This window comes from Colius striatus, chromosome 1 (genome assembly GCF_028858725.1).
Source record: "Colius striatus isolate bColStr4 chromosome 1, bColStr4.1.hap1, whole genome shotgun sequence".
Taxonomy (NCBI): domain Eukaryota; kingdom Metazoa; phylum Chordata; class Aves; order Coliiformes; family Coliidae; genus Colius; species Colius striatus.
This window is the reverse complement of record NC_084759.1, coordinates 72445991-72464940: the sequence shown is the minus strand read 5'-3', so window position 1 is coordinate 72464940 and position 18950 is coordinate 72445991. Positions and strand designations below refer to the sequence as shown.

Sequence of the window (18950 nt, the reverse complement as noted above, 5' to 3'; positions counted from 1 at the left end):
GGTACACTTTTACAGTGGCAAATGTGGTATGTAGAGACATAAACTATTAGAAAATGTGAAGTCTCTGCTATGTGCTGGTTGTTTGATCTTTGCTTTAAAAAGGTCCTACCCTGGCGTTTCACTAATGAAAATAAAAAACATGATTGTGCTTGAAAGCATAGTCTCTTGTATCTTGTTTATATTGCTTATGTCATATTTATGACCAGTTGAGGTACAAATCATTCTTATTTGTGTGAATTTTGCCCAACAAACAAATCACTGCAGGCTATACAGGTCTATGCAGCAGTCAGGAAGAGACTTAAAGACAAAAGAAATGTGAAGTCAGACAATATAGCAGAGACTTAAAAAAGCAGGAGACAAATAGATGAAAATGCACTACCTTATTGATATTTTATAAATTGCCTGATCGCTAATTCCTCATTGTGATATCTTGGCTACTCAGGATGCCTTATTAATTTTGACATTAATTTTTACGTAAGGACTATGTCTCAGAAATTAAACTCTTTTTTAAGAAAATCTGTGAAGAACAGCATATGAAGCAAATACTTCATTTGCAGTGAAGGGTGTACCTAATTTCAAAATATATTTTAAGAATTTACTATAGTAGCTACTAAAATGTGTGATAGAATGGATTTTAATCTTTCAATTTTTTTTTCCCCTCTAATTGTGAAAAAAATAAATCAGTTATAACTGCTAAATTTCTGGTTTGTGATTGTAAAAACCTTAAAGTCAATGTAATTTACCAGTACAAATTTTTTTGTGGAATTTTCATGTTACTTTGAACCAGTAGGAAAATACTGGCTTTCACATACTTAATCAACCTTATCTGTTTCAACTGGGAAATTTTATGCTATCTACTACAAAATAAATCTAGAAAACCCAAACACCTTTCCCAAGACTTACTAGAGTAACACAAAATAGTCTTCTTTGAGAAATATGTGTTTGTTTGTAAGTATAGAAAAAAGTTACTGAGTTACTGTCGTGGTTTAGGCCCATCAGGGAACAAAGGCCACGATTAGCCTCGAGTACCTAAGAGGCTGAGAATTGCTCAAGGGCAGGGAGGGCTTAATTGCCGCTTAAGGTTCAGGACAAAACAGACCAGGCCACTCGGTTTGGGGAAGAAAACAGAAAATAATTTAATGCAACATCAACTAAAACATACCCCCAAAAACCCAAAACATAACCAAAATGAAACAACCCAGAGTAATACATCAATGAAGAGTCCAACCAGCCTTTTTAAGAACATCTTCTTGCCACACCTCCCCTCTTCCCGGGCTCAGAGCCCTGATCCCGGTGTTTTTACCTTGCCCCGCCCTGAACGGTTCGGGGAAAGGGGGGGGGGGGGGGGGGGGGGCAGGCAGTGGGGGTTTCAGTCGGTTTCCGAGAGCTTCTGCCCTTTGTCCCTCCTCAGGACGGGTGAACTCCACACCAGTCCTCCCTGCAAGTCCATGGGGTAACTCACACACATGGCAGCCCTGCACGGGCTGCTCCGACGCGCACTTATTCCAAAGGCTGCAGCTCCTCTCTGCCTCTCGTGTGGGGCTGCTCTGAGGCGCACAGGCTCTCCAGCACGGCCTGGGCCATGGCCGTCTCCCCACACAGTCCCTCGCCCGTCCGGGCTCACTCACATGGAGCTGCTGGTGGCTCTCAGTCCTGCCATGGATCTCCATAGGTTTCAGGGGCACAGCTTGTATTCTCGCCACGGCTTGCAGAAGGGTCTCTGGTCTACTGCTTCTTCTTCCTTCCTCCTTCTCTGGCTGAAGAGTCCGCGTGGTCATCTCCATCTTGTATCACTCTTACACCTCCTGCCTCGCATTTCAAATTCCCGTCCCCTAAATAGTGATGGCAGAGGCGCCAGATTGGCCCAGCCGGGCCGGAGGTGGGTCTGAACCCAGGAGCCGGGGGAGAGTCCGCAAACTCTTTACCGGGTCTTCACTGCAACCCGCTCCCCCTGTTACTAAGCCAAAAGCTGCTCCTTGCTAAACCAGAACAGTTACCCCACCTACAAAACATCACAACAGCAGAATATCTTGCTTTTGTAGTTTTCCTATCTTCCTCTTAATTTTATGTTAATTTATAATCTTTTACAGCCTGACTTGACTACAGAGAATGATATTTTCATCTATATGACTATACATACCAAATGGAATCTTAAGTTTAGAATTAAATGAACAGATGGCAGCTCATAATTAAATAGAAAGTAAAATAAGTTAATATTTTTGGCCTTTTCAAGCAATTTTTAGGGAACATCTCGTAGGACAGTGTGTTAGAGAATAAAGGAGCCCGAGATTGTTGGTCTGGATTCAAGGATCACTTTTTCAAGCTCAAGATCAGAGCATCCCAGTGGGTAGGAAATCAAGCAAGGGAGCCAGGAGATCTGCATGGTTAAACAGGGAAATGTTGGGCAAACTCAAGTGAAAGAAGAGAGTATAGATCATGGAAGGAAGGGATAGTCACTTGGGATGAAGACTGCTGTGAGAGGCTGTTCGGAGGAAACTAGGAAAGCCAAAGCCTCACTGGAGTTATACCTTGCAAGGAAGATCAAGGACAACAAAAAGCCTCATTTCCATCCCTGGAAGGTGATGGAACAACTTATCTTGGGTGCTGTCGCCAGGCATTTAAAGGACAGGAGAGTCATTAGGAGAAGTAAACATGGTTTTACCAAAGGGAAGTCATGTTTGACCAACCTGATAGCCTTTTGTGAAGATGTAACCAGGTGGATATATGGTGATAGTGCAGTGAATGTGGTTTATTAGATGACTTGATTCTCTAAGTAGGGATTGATTTCACTTGAACTTGTCTAAAAGGTGTCATGTTTAAGCTGGACATCTACATTTGTACATCCTGCAAAGAAAAAATATACTTTGATGGGAATTCATTCAATCCACAGCCAGACATCTACAAAACTGAAGGTACTTTTGGAGGAGTTTTTTTGGTCTCTCCACAGTAGTTGTCAAGATAGCAACAAAAAAAATTGAATGGACACAGAGTTTTTAGGTGTCTAAAGTTAACAGTGATCCATATCTCCTCTAATCTGGAGTTCTATACGACACAAAGATGTCAGTTATGATTAATGTTTCTTCATGACATATTAATTCTATTCTCCTCAAACTGTCAATTCAATGCTAGAAATCACCACATAACTTTCAGTTGAAAATACTTTTGTCCTAGTAATAGGATAGATTATATTCCTATTTAATATTTAGTATCAGTGAAATGCTTTATAATTTTTAAGTAACCTACTAAGTTATTTGCATATCTGAACAAAGTCCACAGCTGAAATGCAGCTGCACCTGAGTCTGCAAATTCTGTGTTTGGAAGAATATACTGTTAATCTTGAGCATATCCACACTATCACCTCCTTTCACATTGCAGAGAGATTCTGTAAAGTACAGAGTAGACCCTTCCAGGTGAACTTGAGCTGGAAGATGTACTTCTCATTATGCACAATGTCCCCCAGTGTCATTCAGCCCATGTGACCAGTCAAGAGTTAGGCTATAGTAAAAAAAAAATATATATTAAATATGTAAAACATAGATGTGAGGTCCAGCTCTTCTCTTCCAAAGTCACTCTTGCAGGTCTGCATGGCATGCTAAAATAGAGATGGCCTCCAGCCATGAGACAAGGCTGGAGCTGGGTGGAGATAAACTGTTTGGGTAGATTTTATAGATAATACATTAGGCATATTGATGTTTTATTAGAATAGTGAGAAGAATTTGCAGGTTCTATCAAAACCCTAACCTAAGGATTTCCAGATCACAGAATGCCCTTCAAATCCTAAACCATAAAATAGGAAATAGTCCTAATTGCACTTAAAAAAATGTGCAAAAGGCAGAGTATAAATCCTCAAATCCTGAAATCTTCACACTGGTCACAGGAAAAAAAAAACCAAAACAAAACAAAAAAAACCCAACCCAAAACTGTTACTGTTATGTATTTCTGGACAAATAGTTACTCCTTGTCTGAATTTCTTGAAATGGCTTGGAACAAATTTTGATCTGGTGTTCACAGCACAGAAAAAAATATACTGTCATCAAGAAAAAACAGATTTATGAATTCTGTATGTGTCATGTGGGGCTTACACTTTGCCATGATGATTAGTTTTTAAATTAAGAAAAATTGTTCTTGCAATTAATAAGAATCAACAGGGAACTGTGGAAACAAAAATCTTCATTTGTCTAACATCAGATATTTATTGACTGCAGTGTTACTCAGTCCTCTTTTAGTACATTTGCAAAGAACCAAAATCACAAAATTAACCAGCTTTAGCTTGTTGCTGCTAGAAGAGCTAAAATGTGTTTAGACTCTGAATATTAATTACCATACTGCTTTAAAAGTTACAACAGCCACATTCTCCCAGGGAGGTCATCGTTCTGATTGAATAAAGGCTTAATTATAGAATATTGCAATGATTTGCAGCAACAAAGCCAGCAAGTGTGTTATTCTTTATCTGACAGTTCTAAAAAGATAATAAAGGCATGTGAAAAAGAGGAAAACACATCTGTTAAAAAATTGAAGCAATTATGGATTAATAGTTTGTTTATTTTTTTCCCCAATTGGAATAGAAGAGGAAAAAAATGTTACTGCTGTTCTAACTATTGCACTTGCCATTAGTAGAGACTGTTTTCAGAAAAGATATATCAAATGCTATTTAGCAATAAGGATATGATTGATATCACTGCAATTGAAGCAACTATTTTGTCAAAAATATGAGGACTCATCAGACATCTGCTGATATTAGGTATCTATCAATAATTATTAATGAAGTACAAAAAAGATTCTTTTGTGTGCAAGGTCATACACCCCAGTCAATCTTGCCTAACTTTACGTGCAGAAATTTATCCAACCATAATGTAGGCCATAGTTAGAATTTAGTCCTTATGTGATCTTGCTTTTAAATCTTGAGGCTGGACTTTGTAGTAATTTTACCATAGAAAATGTTACAGTGAAAGTCTGACAGGTGTGAATGTCCAACACATCTAATTTCTCCTTTTCTCTTACCTTTTCTTCTCGTCTGCTTCCTCCACATTGTGAATCCCTTCCACCTTCTAAATTTTTGTACTTCCTATCACTGAAAAATGACTACAGCCAGTGGAAAGAGATCTATTCCCTTTTGCCACAAAGCACATGAAATGTACTAAAAGGTCAATTTTTTCCCTAGGGATCTCAAGCTTTCCTTTGTAGTCCTTCCTAGTAGCTTGAAAGTGGCTAAAGTGGCTCAAGCTTACAGATTCCCTCATCTCAAATTGCTCCAGCACTGTAGATCTCCTGAGTCCTGGGGCCCTCTTCTGGCAAATTTGTCTGAACTGATAGTTAGCTTGGAAACACCTGCCAAGTGATTTCCTTGTTTTATCTTGATAAGCAGCTGTCAGCAGCGCCCAAATCAGTAACGTCCATCTGAAAACTTCCATATGCTATTTCTAACAGACTTCTCATTTCTAGTTGTCTGACAGAAACAGATCTGTGGTTGTTAAAAAGACAACTGTGAGTATGTGGCTAATTTGGACATAGCACATAGCACTGTAAGTGATATAAAGCATGAATAACTTTCATGTTTCACCTTAGTTGGTTTCAGAAAAACAAAATTAATCTCAGTCTTAGTCTTTCAGTCATTTTCTTCTCAGTTGCAAGACAAGCAGCAAACTTGTCATGTTTTGTTTCTAAAATCTGATAGCTATAGTACAGGAACAAAAAATTGCAGTCCAGCTTTTTCTGTAATTTCCAAGGAAAGAGACAAAACATGATTTGTTGCAATAAAATCTCCCTACCAAAGACTGAATTGCTGAGGATTTACCTACTGTCTCCCTAATAAATGTCTTCTGTGGAGTTGGTGTAATTTTTTCCTAGGCTTTTTCCTGTTTCCTTTGGTATTTTCTTCAACCTTCTTTTTCTGAGTATGTCCATTCATATCACAAGTGCAATAATTTAAAGAGCTATTTAGTTCAGAGTTATTTCTGTTAATGGTAAGAAGCATTTAAATTAAAGTATTAGGGAGCCCTGCCCTCAGTGGAAGGCTTGATATCTCACTTCTTTGAAAAAAAATTATTGTCTAAGTTTTTGTGCATTACTCACAGTTATCAAAAAAAGGGGAAAAAAAAAAAGAAAAAACCCAGTTTCTATTGTTGCATTGATATAGAAATATTTCAAAGAGGAAATAATGATTTTTTCACAAATGTGACCACTGCAGTAGGGAAAAACAAACCAAAGCCAAACAGCATGCAAAATGAGTTCCACTGCCTGTACTGGAGACATTTAACTAGGACCATGACCTTTCGAAAAAAAGAAGAAAAAAAATGCCAGAGGACGAAAAGATGGAAAGATGTGTTGTGAATGTATGAATACCCTGTAGCTAACTCTGTGTCTGGTGAACTAAAGACATCTTTCTTTTTGCTTTATAGGTTTTTTAAGTACTGGGGACCAAGCTGCAAAAGGCAATTATGGATTACTTGACCAAATCCAAGCTTTACGTTGGATTGAAGAAAATATTGGATCTTTCGGAGGAGACCCCAAAAGAGTTACTATTTTTGGATCTGGGGCAGGAGCTTCCTGTGTCAGTCTCCTGACACTCTCTCACTATTCAGAAGGTAACAATGTTCTGAGCAAAGCACTTCTTTAAAAAAAAAAAAAACCCAAACATTGTAGTGTGACAGAAATGGCCATATCAAGTAAACTGAAGTAGAATGACATGGCATCTGTAATTCTTGTAAAATACTTGCTTGCTAGTATTCTGGATTTGTATTAGTCAATATATTTTTATATGAAAAAATTAAGTGATATTATAGAAGAAAGTTCATGTAGCAAATACTATGGGCACTTTAATTTTTGCAGCTTTATCAAAAGTCTCCACTGGCTCTTCTATCAAAGAATTTGCCCTAATTAAATGGAAAAGGGCAGTATCTTTTTTTTTATTTTTCACACGCTCTTGCCTGTACTTCCAACAAGTATTAAGATGCTTTTCTAACTTAATAATAACATAAAATTATTTAAAATATATTTAACTCCCCACAAGTACTGTGTTAACCCCACACATAGTTATTAAGATTTTGGGAAATGTTTGAGCTATGAGATTTCAACCCTCAACACCTCATTCCCCCGCCTCTCAAAAAAAACCCCACTCAACAGTGTAAAACACCGGTACTGAACCATAAATATTCCTGGTGATAAGGTGAAATCTACAAACAGTTTGTAAGAGAAGACAAGACCAAAGCAGCTATTGTATTTATGAATCCATAGTACTTCTATCACTTTAGAACAGGCAAATCTATGACAGAAGGCTAAGTCCTAGCAAGCAGTTGTTGCAGGGCGGATGGTAAACACATCCCATTTGGAAATACATAGAATTATGCCTGACAATTCAGTCTGTTGATTCAAATAGGATGAAGTGAATAACTGTTGAGCAATCCATGCCAAAATCAAGCAGATGGAACCATGAAAAGCTTAAATAATCACATAATTAAAATTTTGTAGCGTGTTCAGTAAGCAATCATCACAAAGGTAATTGAGACACAGACAGTTTTTCTCATAAGTGCTTCAAGGTCTTTAAATCTTTTTTGTAACTTTTGGTTACAAAAGTTTTACATTTGTTCGAGAGTTTGACAGTAGAAACCATGTACAGCAAGAGGCCCAGCAATTTTAGTTTAACTATAAAATAATGCATTTTAGTGATCTTACCAAGAAAAAAAAAACAGATGAGGGAGGTTTACAGGTAAGCTCCAGTTGCTTTTCAGTGCCCTGACACAGAAACTCTTCAGAATGGGTCTTTTGTGTTAGTACACATAAAACAGTCAGAAAGAACTATTCAGTCTCATCTTACTTTCTTCTGAGAAATGTAAATATATTTTAAAGTAGTGTTAATACGCACAGAAAATAATAATTAAAACACAGATGATAAAGAAAGTGTGATGACAGAGTAGAAGACTCTAGCATATTAAACTGATTTTAGCAGAGAAGATTTTTTCCAATTATGTGATGCATGGCTTCTGTGAAGGAAATGAGAGTGTGTAATTTTCATTTGACCTTTAAACTACTGAAGAGCGCATTTATGAGAGTCATTTACATGGCGAAGAGGATATAATTACTAGTAGCTGCCACTCCTTTAAAGACATTTTTACAGGACTACCACTGTGCTAAATCCAGGGGACTTCCATTAAAGATGCAAGAAAATGGCAGAACAAGGATGAGTTTTGTTCTTAAAACAGTAACCTGAAACCTTCATGCTTTATGTGTGCGAGCATCAAGAACAAGAGAGATTTTAATTAGTAACCCCTTAGAGATACTATTAGAAGGGAGCAGTAAGTAGAATATATGGAAATTGAACTGAAATTTGTGTATATGAATCCTTTAATTATTGTATAATCAAAGCTTTCTTTGCCTAGTGAAAGCTACTTTTAATTGCTTTTTTTAATATCTCTTTTTAATATATAATTGGATTTGCATTTAAACAATTTGCACCTGCAGGTTTGTTCCAAAAGGCAATCATACAGAGTGGAACAGCCCTGTCCAGCTGGGCAGTGAACTATCAGCCTGCCAAGTACACTCGGATATTGGCAGATAAAGTGGGCTGCGACATGCTGGATACCACTGATTTGGTTGAATGTCTTCGAAACAAGAATTACAAAGAACTCATTCAACAGACCATCACTCCAGCCACGTACCACATTGCCTTTGGGCCTGTCATAGATGGAGATGTGATTCCAGATGACCCTCAGATTCTCATGGAGCAAGGAGAATTCCTTAACTATGATATAATGCTGGGTGTGAATCAAGGGGAAGGTTTAAAATTTGTGGATGGCATTGTAGACAATGAAGATGGTGTTTCCCCCAATGATTTTGACTTTTCTGTCTCCAATTTTGTGGACAATCTATATGGTTATCCAGAAGGGAAAGATACACTGCGAGAGACCATTAAATTCATGTACACCGACTGGGCAGACAAAGAAAACCCTGAAACAAGACGGAAGACCCTGGTTGCTCTTTTTACAGATCACCAGTGGGTTGCTCCAGCTGTTGCTACTGCTGACCTGCATGCCCAGTATGGATCTCCAACATATTTCTATGCATTTTATCACCATTGCCAAAGTGAAATGAAACCCAGCTGGGCTGATTCAGCTCATGGCGATGAAGTCCCTTATGTGTTTGGGATTCCTATGATTGGCCCCACAGAACTGTTCAACTGCAACTTTTCCAAGAATGATGTAATGCTTAGTGCAGTAGTTATGACATACTGGACTAATTTTGCCAAAACTGGGTAAGTTTGACGCCCAACATTCCTTTTTGTTGACAACATACTTCTAAAATAGTCAGTGTCCCATTGCAGTGGCTTTGAACCCTGATCTTGCAGTAGTATTGTAGCATTATTTGCATTAAGACAGAAAATAGCTGGGACTTATTAATATTTAATAGAATTTTAATTAATGTGTTCCCTCAGACTATTTTCTTTCAGTACCTCAGTGAAAATAATAATGCACTGTATTTTTTATTCAAAAAATAAGGCAATTATTAAGACAAAGCATGTCTCAGAGAAAAGGCGGATCACTAAGATAATGAAAAATCAGAGGCAACATGTCTGCTTCTCGAAGAAAGAACTGTCAGGCAGATAACACTCACCTGCTACAAAAGAAAGGAAGTTCTTGTTTTTAGCAACCTAAACAGGGGTGGGAACTCAGGGAGGAACTGGAAAAGGAAGGCAGACACGGGAAAGATTTTTCCCTCTGAGGGCCATAATATAATAGTAAATACTTGACTGGAATGAAGAAGAAATGTGCATAAATGTTGATTTGAGAAGGTTAAAAATTTAAATTAATTCTACTTACAAAACAAAATAAAGACATCAATGCTTTTGTAAACATCAAGAAAAAACCCTCAAAGCAGCCTAATCTGTGAGTGCTATTAAGAATTTCTATCCTCTTCCCATAGAATTCCTTTAAAGTGTATTGCAGTGTTTTGCTTGAGCAGCAAGGGCTTTTTTGTTAACCTTGAGTCTTTGGTATTGAATTAAAACAAAGATACTTATGGCACAAAAAGGCAGTAAATCTTTACAATGAGTGTTTAATGGCAGGACTGGGCTCTGGAAACTGCAGCTTTACCTCACTGCAGTGAATGGTATGCAGCTATGTAAAAAAAATTCAGAGATGCCTAGTGTGAAACATTTATTCTTCAGCAGCTCTTGCAGCCTTTAATGAATCCAAATGGTGTTCAAGAGAGAGATTTTGCAGCCCTAACAAAAACCTCAAGCATGAATTGTGTAAAAAGCAATCAAATGCTTCAGGTCAATTTGCAAGGCAGAAAGAAAGCTTTGTTGCGCTGCATTTCAGAAAAATGGGTACCTTTTTCGTGCAGAAATCCCACAATACTGCAACAGTATATTTAGATTTATTTGGCAAAAAGAAGTTATCAGTACTAGGATGGGCAAACAACTTCAGGATGAAAGCTTGGTTTATGGATAGAGAATGCCACATGCTGACCGTACTACACACTCAGAGAGATGATAATGCCATCAGTTGTCTATTTGTATAGATAAAATGCCACATATAAATAGAGGACTTCAGATCCTCACAGAAAGATATCATTGGAATTATTATGGAGATGCAACATCCCTACAGTCTCACTATTATTTACAGTTACTTTATGACTGTTCTTTTTAAAATAAGAAGTCTTATTTAAGCATTTTTTTGAGGCTGACAGGAGCTTCTCACAGTCCCAGCTGCTACCATTACTTGTAATTTCCAGCACTTTTCCAGCTGTTGCTACTTGAAGACTAATTTCAGCAGGTTATACATGCTATCTCCCAGTTCTCTGGCTATGAACCCATTGTCATACTACATCCAAAAGGCACAACAGGTGCTTTGGAATAACCATAATTTCTGAAGCTTCACCACTCCTGATGAGACAGCAATGAGGTATATCTTCTATTACAAATTTGCCTCTTTATAAATTGTCTGAAAGATATGTCATTAAAAATGACATCTATCTCTCTTTAGAAAGAAAAAGAGCAATACAAGGTGCATTACCTTGTTGGATTTTTTCTTTGTGTATATGAACAATGATTAATTGTTCTGGATAGGACAAGAAAACAGAGGAAAATAATAGTTTAAGATTACATTTGCTCTGCACCTCTGATGCCTGCAATGTAAAGGGAAAGCTTGTCACATCTCAAGCCTAGAGCAACAAGGGACATATCTGGGGTTACTGTTTTCCTCTCTACCCTCCCACATCCAATCTGGAATCCATGTGCCCACTCAGGTCCTCCAACTCTTACAATTCAAGATTGCATTGTTGGGGGCTTTTCGGGGGGGAGTTTTTCTGCCCTATTTTCTTTAATTGATCATTTTTCATCCTTATTCTGATAGTGCTTGTACCCATGGCAACACATTTGAAAAATGTGTTAACAGATAAAAAATTATTATTTCATGTTTTGCTGTAGGTAAGCCTTAAACAGTTAAACTGCAGATTTATTTATTAAATTTTATTGTCTCTGAGAGTATTCCAGCCTTGATGGCTCTCCCACAGAGCCTGCATCCAGGTGCTTATTGTATAATTATAGTTTGGGCGGTGCGTTTTTCTAATGGACTGTGTTGGGCTTTTAACTGGCATGCCACCAACTGCTAAGAAAATACACACGTTGTTTAATGGATTTCCTGACAAGGCTGGGTTTGGAGGGCAGGTCAATCTCGTAAAATCACTAGGTGTCAAAGACACAGTGCAAGACACAATGCTTTTATTGGGTTTTGCTTTGAAGTCAGTTACTGAAGCTAGCAAATAAGAGGTGACAATGGCAAATGAATTGTGCTTGAAATGAATACCTGTAAGCTGCATTTTGCTAATCCTCCATTTTACACCTTGCTTTGATGAATTTTCTTCTTTGTTAACTGTCGTTTTAGCCTTTTCAAAAATATGTTTCTAACATACTTCAGAAGTAGTAAAGGAATTTTTTATAGAGTTGCCTTGAGAAACTACATTTGGGATATATGACATAAAAATACAGCTTTGATTCCACAATATGCAGAACTGTATGTGAGAGCTTCATTAAGAGGTGCACTTAAAGCTTCAGTCTACTGCCAGTAGTTCTACCTAAACCATAATCGCAATTTTGCATGCTCAAATGTTCTGTTAGCAACACGTTACATCATTTTCACATCAGCAGGGGGCGAGTGAATTATAAGAGGGGGATGTGTGGCAATCCTTCACAGATACTCTGCCAGCTACACTTGTGAAGAAGGATTTGAAGTTTCATAGTGTAGATATGAAGCCATGCTCTCATTAGAGGCAGCTCTTGGGTTCTAAAATTTACTCTGTTCTGAGGAGTTACGATCTCTTAATTTTGATCCCATTCATCCAGCTCTACCTAGGCTAGTGATGGGAAAGAGAAAAGCCTAAAGGATATATCCTTGTGTTCTTTGTAATTCAGATGAATTCTCCTGAATTATTTTACTATCAATTCTGAAGCAAATACCAAGCTGTTACTAAGGATGTCCATGTTTTATATTCACTTTGACTTTCTAATAGAAGATAACAAACTTCAGTATTTAAAGTATGTTTTAAAATAAATTCTCTCTGAACTCCTTTAGGATGGTGTTGTTTTGGGGTTTTTTAATGTTTTTTTGTCTGAAGAAATAACTCTATCCAATGGCCAATCTGTGTTAGTCAAACAAAACCATATAAAAACAGTGTACTTATGGTTTGCTTTTCTTAGTAGTCATAATAACTGACTGCAAGCTTGGCAACAATGGGACCAAGTGATAAGTGAGGAAAGGAGGTAAGGGAAAATTTGTTTATATACCAGTGCTTCAAGCAGAAATGGCTGCACCATGATTAGTATTTTGACATAAAAAATCGGTAGAAACATGAAGAAATACCACTAAGGATTTTTTTTCTCCTGTTTTGTTTTTTTCTTTTATTGTAAAATATGAAAGTGAATGATCAAGAGGCCTTTCATTGTCTAGGGGTAGACTCAGTATGTAATTGTTAAGACAATTTCCTCACCAATGAAGTTAGAGAATGACACAAAAGAATAAAACAGTTTAGATGCATTAATGTAACAGTTCCATTGTCCTGAATGACAGTTAATGCTGTTGCAGAAGTAATTAAAAGGTGAATGGCATTTCAACATGTTATATGAAATTCAGGATATGAGATAACTTCTTGACATTCCCCATTGTTCTTTTTAAAGGAGTATCATCAGTTCCCTCATTTCTCTTCCAGGTCAGCTACTAATTCACCTTGTAAACAGGAATGTGTGTAGCTCTTGAGTAAGCATCCATTGCAGACACATTTACTTTAGATCACCTGAGAAAATATCTTTGCTATGAGTGTATGGATGGGTAGCCCATGAGATGTGAATTAAATTACAACAAAAAGCAACTATTGATCAAGTAAAATCGGCATAGAGTGAAAATGGGGGGGGGGGGAAAGTGATAGGTGAAACCAGATAGTTCTGCACATTAATAATAATAAAAAAACCCCTTTGGTAACACAAGAAAGACCGTCATACAGTCGTGGGTTTTTTACCATGTGGAAGACAAGTTCAGGCATTTAATAGTGGGGACATTTTTTGATGCAGAAACTGTTTAAATTGAATTCTAGAGGTAGTGAAAATAAATAATCAGTGAGCAAAGTGAACAATAATAATCATCGATTTTGTTCTAGCAATAGAATGAAGAAAAACAAGCCTTCTTGCCAACTGCTAGGATAAGGAAAAAAAGTTTAGTCCTTATCAGAGACATTACTGGAGGAATTACTGGAGGAATTTTTCATCACCATGATTGCAGGGGGTTTTTAAAGGAAGATTCCCTAGCAGCCTTTTGTTCTGTAATTTTTCTCCTGTGGAACTGGCTGATTTTTTTTAATGTTATTTGTTTCAATGCACATCTTCATGCCTAGACACAGCCATGTAAACAAGTAGTGGAATATGACACTACCTTGATGTAATGTAACTTTCCCTCATCTGTTTAGAGGAAGCAGCAGCATAATTGACTGTTCCTGATAGATATAGTTAAAAAACAGAGGTAGAGGTAGATAATAATTAGAAAAGGGAAGTGAAGCTGATATTTACTCGTATTGTGGACTGTTTGTAGGGGAAGAGAATGCTAAATGAAAAAAAAAAAGTTTTAGTTGCTAAAGTCATCAGCATTGCTGTCATTTTATATAGCAATTACAAAAAAAAAAAAAGGTGCATGTCCACGAGCTTGCATGAGCTAGCTTAATATATATGTTTTCTGTAGGACCCTTCACACAGTGTTTTGTGCTTTGAATCGGAAGAGCAAGTGAGGAGAATACAAGATGGGTTTTGTGTTTTAAATCTTGCAGGATGTTGAGTTTTACATTTTGATAATCTTTCTGATTTTTACATTGATTTAGAATTCATTTGTTGAAGATCAAAGTACTATAGTAGTAAATGTATTGAGTTGAGCCAGTAACTTCTTTTCTGGATTCTGGAAATCATTCAGTCTCCTCTTCAATAAGAAATAATTTTATTTCCTTTTTGAATCCATGTTAGTAGCCTTCAAAGCAGCAATATACATCTACTGCTGTATTGCGAGGCAGTGGATATTGCTCCTCTAGGTCCAAGGGTGATGAACAATTACTAAGCAATTGTCTGTTTTTTCAGAATTAAGACAATTTGGCTAGTTGTTACTAAATAAAATGATAAATTAATAACTAGATAGAAAATAGTCACATTTCTGGAATCCCTAGTTTATATCTCACTGAGATAGGAAAGATTTGATATAGTAAAATATTTTTTAAAAAAAACCTAACAAACAAAAAAAAAATCCAAAAACAAGCAAAACAACCCCAGAAAACCTACAAACACCTAAAACCACAAGCATAATTAAGTCAAAGTACAAAATTATATAGGAAGATAATTCTTCCTTTCACTCAAAAAAAGGTAAGGTAAATTCTTTCAGGTAAACAGAAAGTTAAAGTCAAATTACCACTCTGTTTTAAGAGCTAAGGAATAGCTCTTTATGAACAGCAGAAGAATACTAAACTAGACAATCACATTCATGAGCTTTGGAAAATAGAAAAAGACAAAAAAAGCCTAAGATGCTAACAATTGGTCTTAGTATTCTTGTAATATGCGTAAGAGGATATTGGAAGAAAAGGGAAATATTAGCATCATTTTCACAGGGAATAAACTAATGCATATGGGGGTGGAAAGGAGAATAGAAAGTTCTCAGGCTAATGCACAGAAAATGAATCATGTGCTCTCAGTATAATGTATCACAAAGTCCCAGAAAAATATTCATTGCTGTAAAAGAAGATTCAAACTCATGTACAACAGAATATTGAAATCAGTATTAGTCACTTTAAATTTCTGTATTTTTCTCATGCCAAGAGGAAGTTATATTGATGCAACATTTACCAAATGTAGACATTAACCACATCTAAATGCTTTTTATGCCATTGGTTCATCTTTTTCTCTAAACCTATGAGAAAAAAAGTAAAAAGATATTTGGGTAACTAGTTTTGAAATTAACTGTGTAGTGCGTTACTCTTATCTCTACTACTACTTAACTTCTATAAAACTTATTGATATCAACTAATATGTTTCTTATCCCTACAAACTGAGACAGAATTAAGGCTCACTGTCCTACGGCCATTAAATGTAGAATTTAGTACTTATGAGCACACAGAACTTTCAAATAGTAATCTAATGCAGATGAAAAGATCTGTGACATAAAAGTGCTTCAAAAGCTTTTCCCTAAAGTAGATATTTGGATGAAGGGGAACTAAATAGCTCAATAAAAGAACACAAAGAGAAATAGTTCCCAGTTACGCATTTTAGCCTTGCTACTTCGTGTTTTGAAGTTTTATATGTAGTATACACAACTAGTATCAATTTTTCTGGTCATACAGACTTCCAACATTGCCATGGGGATTAGATGCCTGTATTTACAGCAGTGAAAGTAGTGGTACCTTAAACGAAAAATTTAATGTTACACCTTGAGAAGAGCTGAGCCTACACCTTTACTAAGGGGAAAAGTAGTTAATAGCTCTCTAAGACAGCTTTGGAGCATGGTACTGTATAGCAGAACTTCAGATGAGCTTTTGGAAACTGAAACTCAACCCCTTCTCCATTTTCAAAAGTATTGTAAAGTCTGAGGTGCACTGTATAGTAAGTAGTTTTTGTTTACTAACATCTGTTATTAAGTTGAGGCATTTTTTTAAAGCTTCTGTTTTTAATTTATGTTATTTATAATATAAACCATTGACTAAAGGAGTGGGTTTTTTGTGTTTTTTTTTAAATTATTATAATATTTCCTGATTTTATTTTTATTTTTATAGAGATCCAAACCAACCTGTTCCACAGGACACAAAGTTTATCCACACAAAACCCAACCGCTTTGAAGAAGTGGCCTGGTCCAAATACAATCCTAAAGACCAGCTTTATCTGCATATTGGCCTGAAACCCCGAGTTCGTGATCACTACCGAGCAACAAAAGTTGCTTTCTGGTTGGAGCTTGTACCACACCTTCACAACCTGAATGAAATATTTCAGTATGTTTCCACAACAACTAAAGTACCCCCTCCTGACATGACATCGTTTCCTTATGTGACACGGCGTTCTCCTGGTAAATTGTGGCCAGCCACCAAACGACCAGCAATGACACCTGCCAACAATCCCAAACATTCAAAAGACACCCATAAAACAGCTCCGGAGGATACGACAGTTCTGATTGAAAACAAGCGAGATTACTCCACGGAGTTGAGTGTCACCATTGCTGTGGGAGCATCCTTGCTGTTCCTCAATATTTTAGCTTTTGCTGCATTATATTACAAGAAGGACAAGCGACGTCATGAGACTCACAGACGACCTAGCCCCCAGAGGAACACAACCAATGATATTGCACACATACAAAATGAAGAGATTATGTCATTGCAGATGAAACAGCTAGAACACGACCACGAGTGTGAATCGCTGCAGGCCCATGACACGCTGAGACTAACCTGTCCGCCTGACTACACTCTTACGTTGAGAAGGTCCCCAGATGACATCCCACTAATGACACCCAACACCATAACCATGATTCCAAATACGTTAACAGGAATGCAGCCTTTGCATACTTTCAACACCTTCAGTGGAGGACAAAACAGTACAAATTTGCCCCATGGACATTCAACCACTAGGGTATAGCTCAGCCCTTCCCCTTCTACCTTCACAAGCCACTTGGAAGAAAGAAAAAACAAACAAACAAACAAAAAAAAAAGGAAGAAAAAATTAAAATACCATCCATTGAACACCTTGTCAAAGTATGAAGCAAAATCAAGTAAAAGAGAAGGACAGTCATTGTTTTCTTGCTGATCCTTCCCTCAGAAACTCTCTGATGTTAAAGATCAACTACAAACCCTATGAAATGTGAAAAGTGTACATTGCTCTTATGATACTGCTTTAAGATCTCAGCCACTTTGAAATTTGAGGCCAGAAGAAGTCACTTTAAATGATGTTTTGAGTGTAACAAGCAGAGCAGAGTCTTCTGGAACACAGAGCCAGTGACTGTACAGGTGTTTTGGTGTTGTTTTTTTTTTAGTAAATAATAAAAAAATTCTTTATGTGCCATACCATGAATGGCCCTTCTTAAAACAAAGACGTCACCATGGGCTTTTACCCAGCATATGAAGCTGTAATCCAGATGGGGGAAATAAAATTTTATTATTAAAAACAAAAATTTAAAAAAAAGAGGAGGACTGACTATGCAGTAAAATACTTATAGTTCTGTGCAAAGAGATGACTTGCCAGCCTGAACTATATTTAAAGAAACTTTGTAAAAATGTACATAGCTGTGAGTTTAAAAACAAACAAACAAAAACAACAAAAAAAGAAGCTTTTATTGATGTTTTCAGTTTGAAAAGAGCTTTTAGAAAGATTGTGCATTCGGTTGTGACCTATGTGTATATACATTAGTCATATCACCTCTGTTTCCTCCAACTCTAAAGGAGGAATTTCTTCTTAATTACTAGTGGTAAACAAAAAAAAGATGAGTTTTTTCTAACATGTTTCATTTATGAGGCCATAGTGTCATGCAGAGGATACAGTTGTCTGTGTGACCTGCGTATTTTCTCTTACAGGTTACACTAGTGCATGTTAAAGTATTCATAGGAGATTGTTGTTCTTTTCTGAAACTTTTTTTCCTATAATTTAATTTTGTGTTAGCCTTTATTAAATTGCAACACAGCAATGGATTGGAAAATGGAGGTAAAAAAAAAAAAAAGAAAATAATTTCTATTTTAAGCTTGTTGAACTGAACCAAGAAGAATCCAATAATATATATTCAGAGTCCAGTTTGTAGTTCTTGGTTATTGTGGTACATTAGGAAGAGTTTTGTGCCCTGACAAAAGCAAAGAAAGCCTGTGTTTTGGTCAGCCTTTTTGGAGGAAAACTAGCTCTATATTCACCAGCAGTTGCAGTGGAATCTCAGCTGGGAAAGCACCTTCTTAGCTTTGCTAAACAAAATAAAAACACAATTCGAAAGTGGGGAAATGGTAGGTGATTGTCTGTTTTTCAAAGTGTTCAGAAAAGATCTCTGCCCAGTATCCTGTTTTGTGCTTGAGAGCGTACTCATCAAAAATACTTTTTTGTTGATTCGTTAACTCAGTGGTTCCCTAGTTAGTAAATGTTATGGTGAGAGAAGCAGAGATATCATCAGCTGTTCTGCATTCTGACAAAACCAAAAATCGCTTTCAGGAAGGGCAAAATTCTTAGCTGATTATTCCCTTCTGCCCTTCCTTCACTAGGAAACCAAGGGCCAAGCAGAGCTATCAAAGAACATATCTTAGCAGTTTGATTCAAACAACTGTTTTGAAACTGAAACGCTAGAAATAAGTTCTCACAGATGAAGATTGCTTTATATTTTGTCTTTGAAAGTTACTCCATCATCAAGAGATAGCAACCAAAGATATTTGAACAAATTGGTCTGCACTTGAACACCATTTTCCCAGATGTATTTTCTATT

At 36.8% G+C, this 18950-nt stretch overlaps 1 protein-coding gene across 2 annotated transcripts in view; it reads left to right on the top strand.

Moving 5' to 3' along the window:
- The window catches only part of NLGN4X (neuroligin 4 X-linked), a 118880-nt gene extending 101746 nt beyond the window's left edge, over positions 1–17134 (top strand). For both annotated transcript variants that reach the window (XM_061998636.1, XM_061998628.1), the window contains 3 exons: positions 6399–6584; positions 8458–9247; positions 16285–17134. In XM_061998636.1, coding sequence (XP_061854620.1) covers positions 6399–6584; positions 8458–9247; positions 16285–17134 — 1826 coding nt within the window. The remainder of the gene's footprint in view (positions 1–6398; positions 6585–8457; positions 9248–16284) is intronic.
- Positions 17135–18950: the final 1816 nt, after the last annotated feature.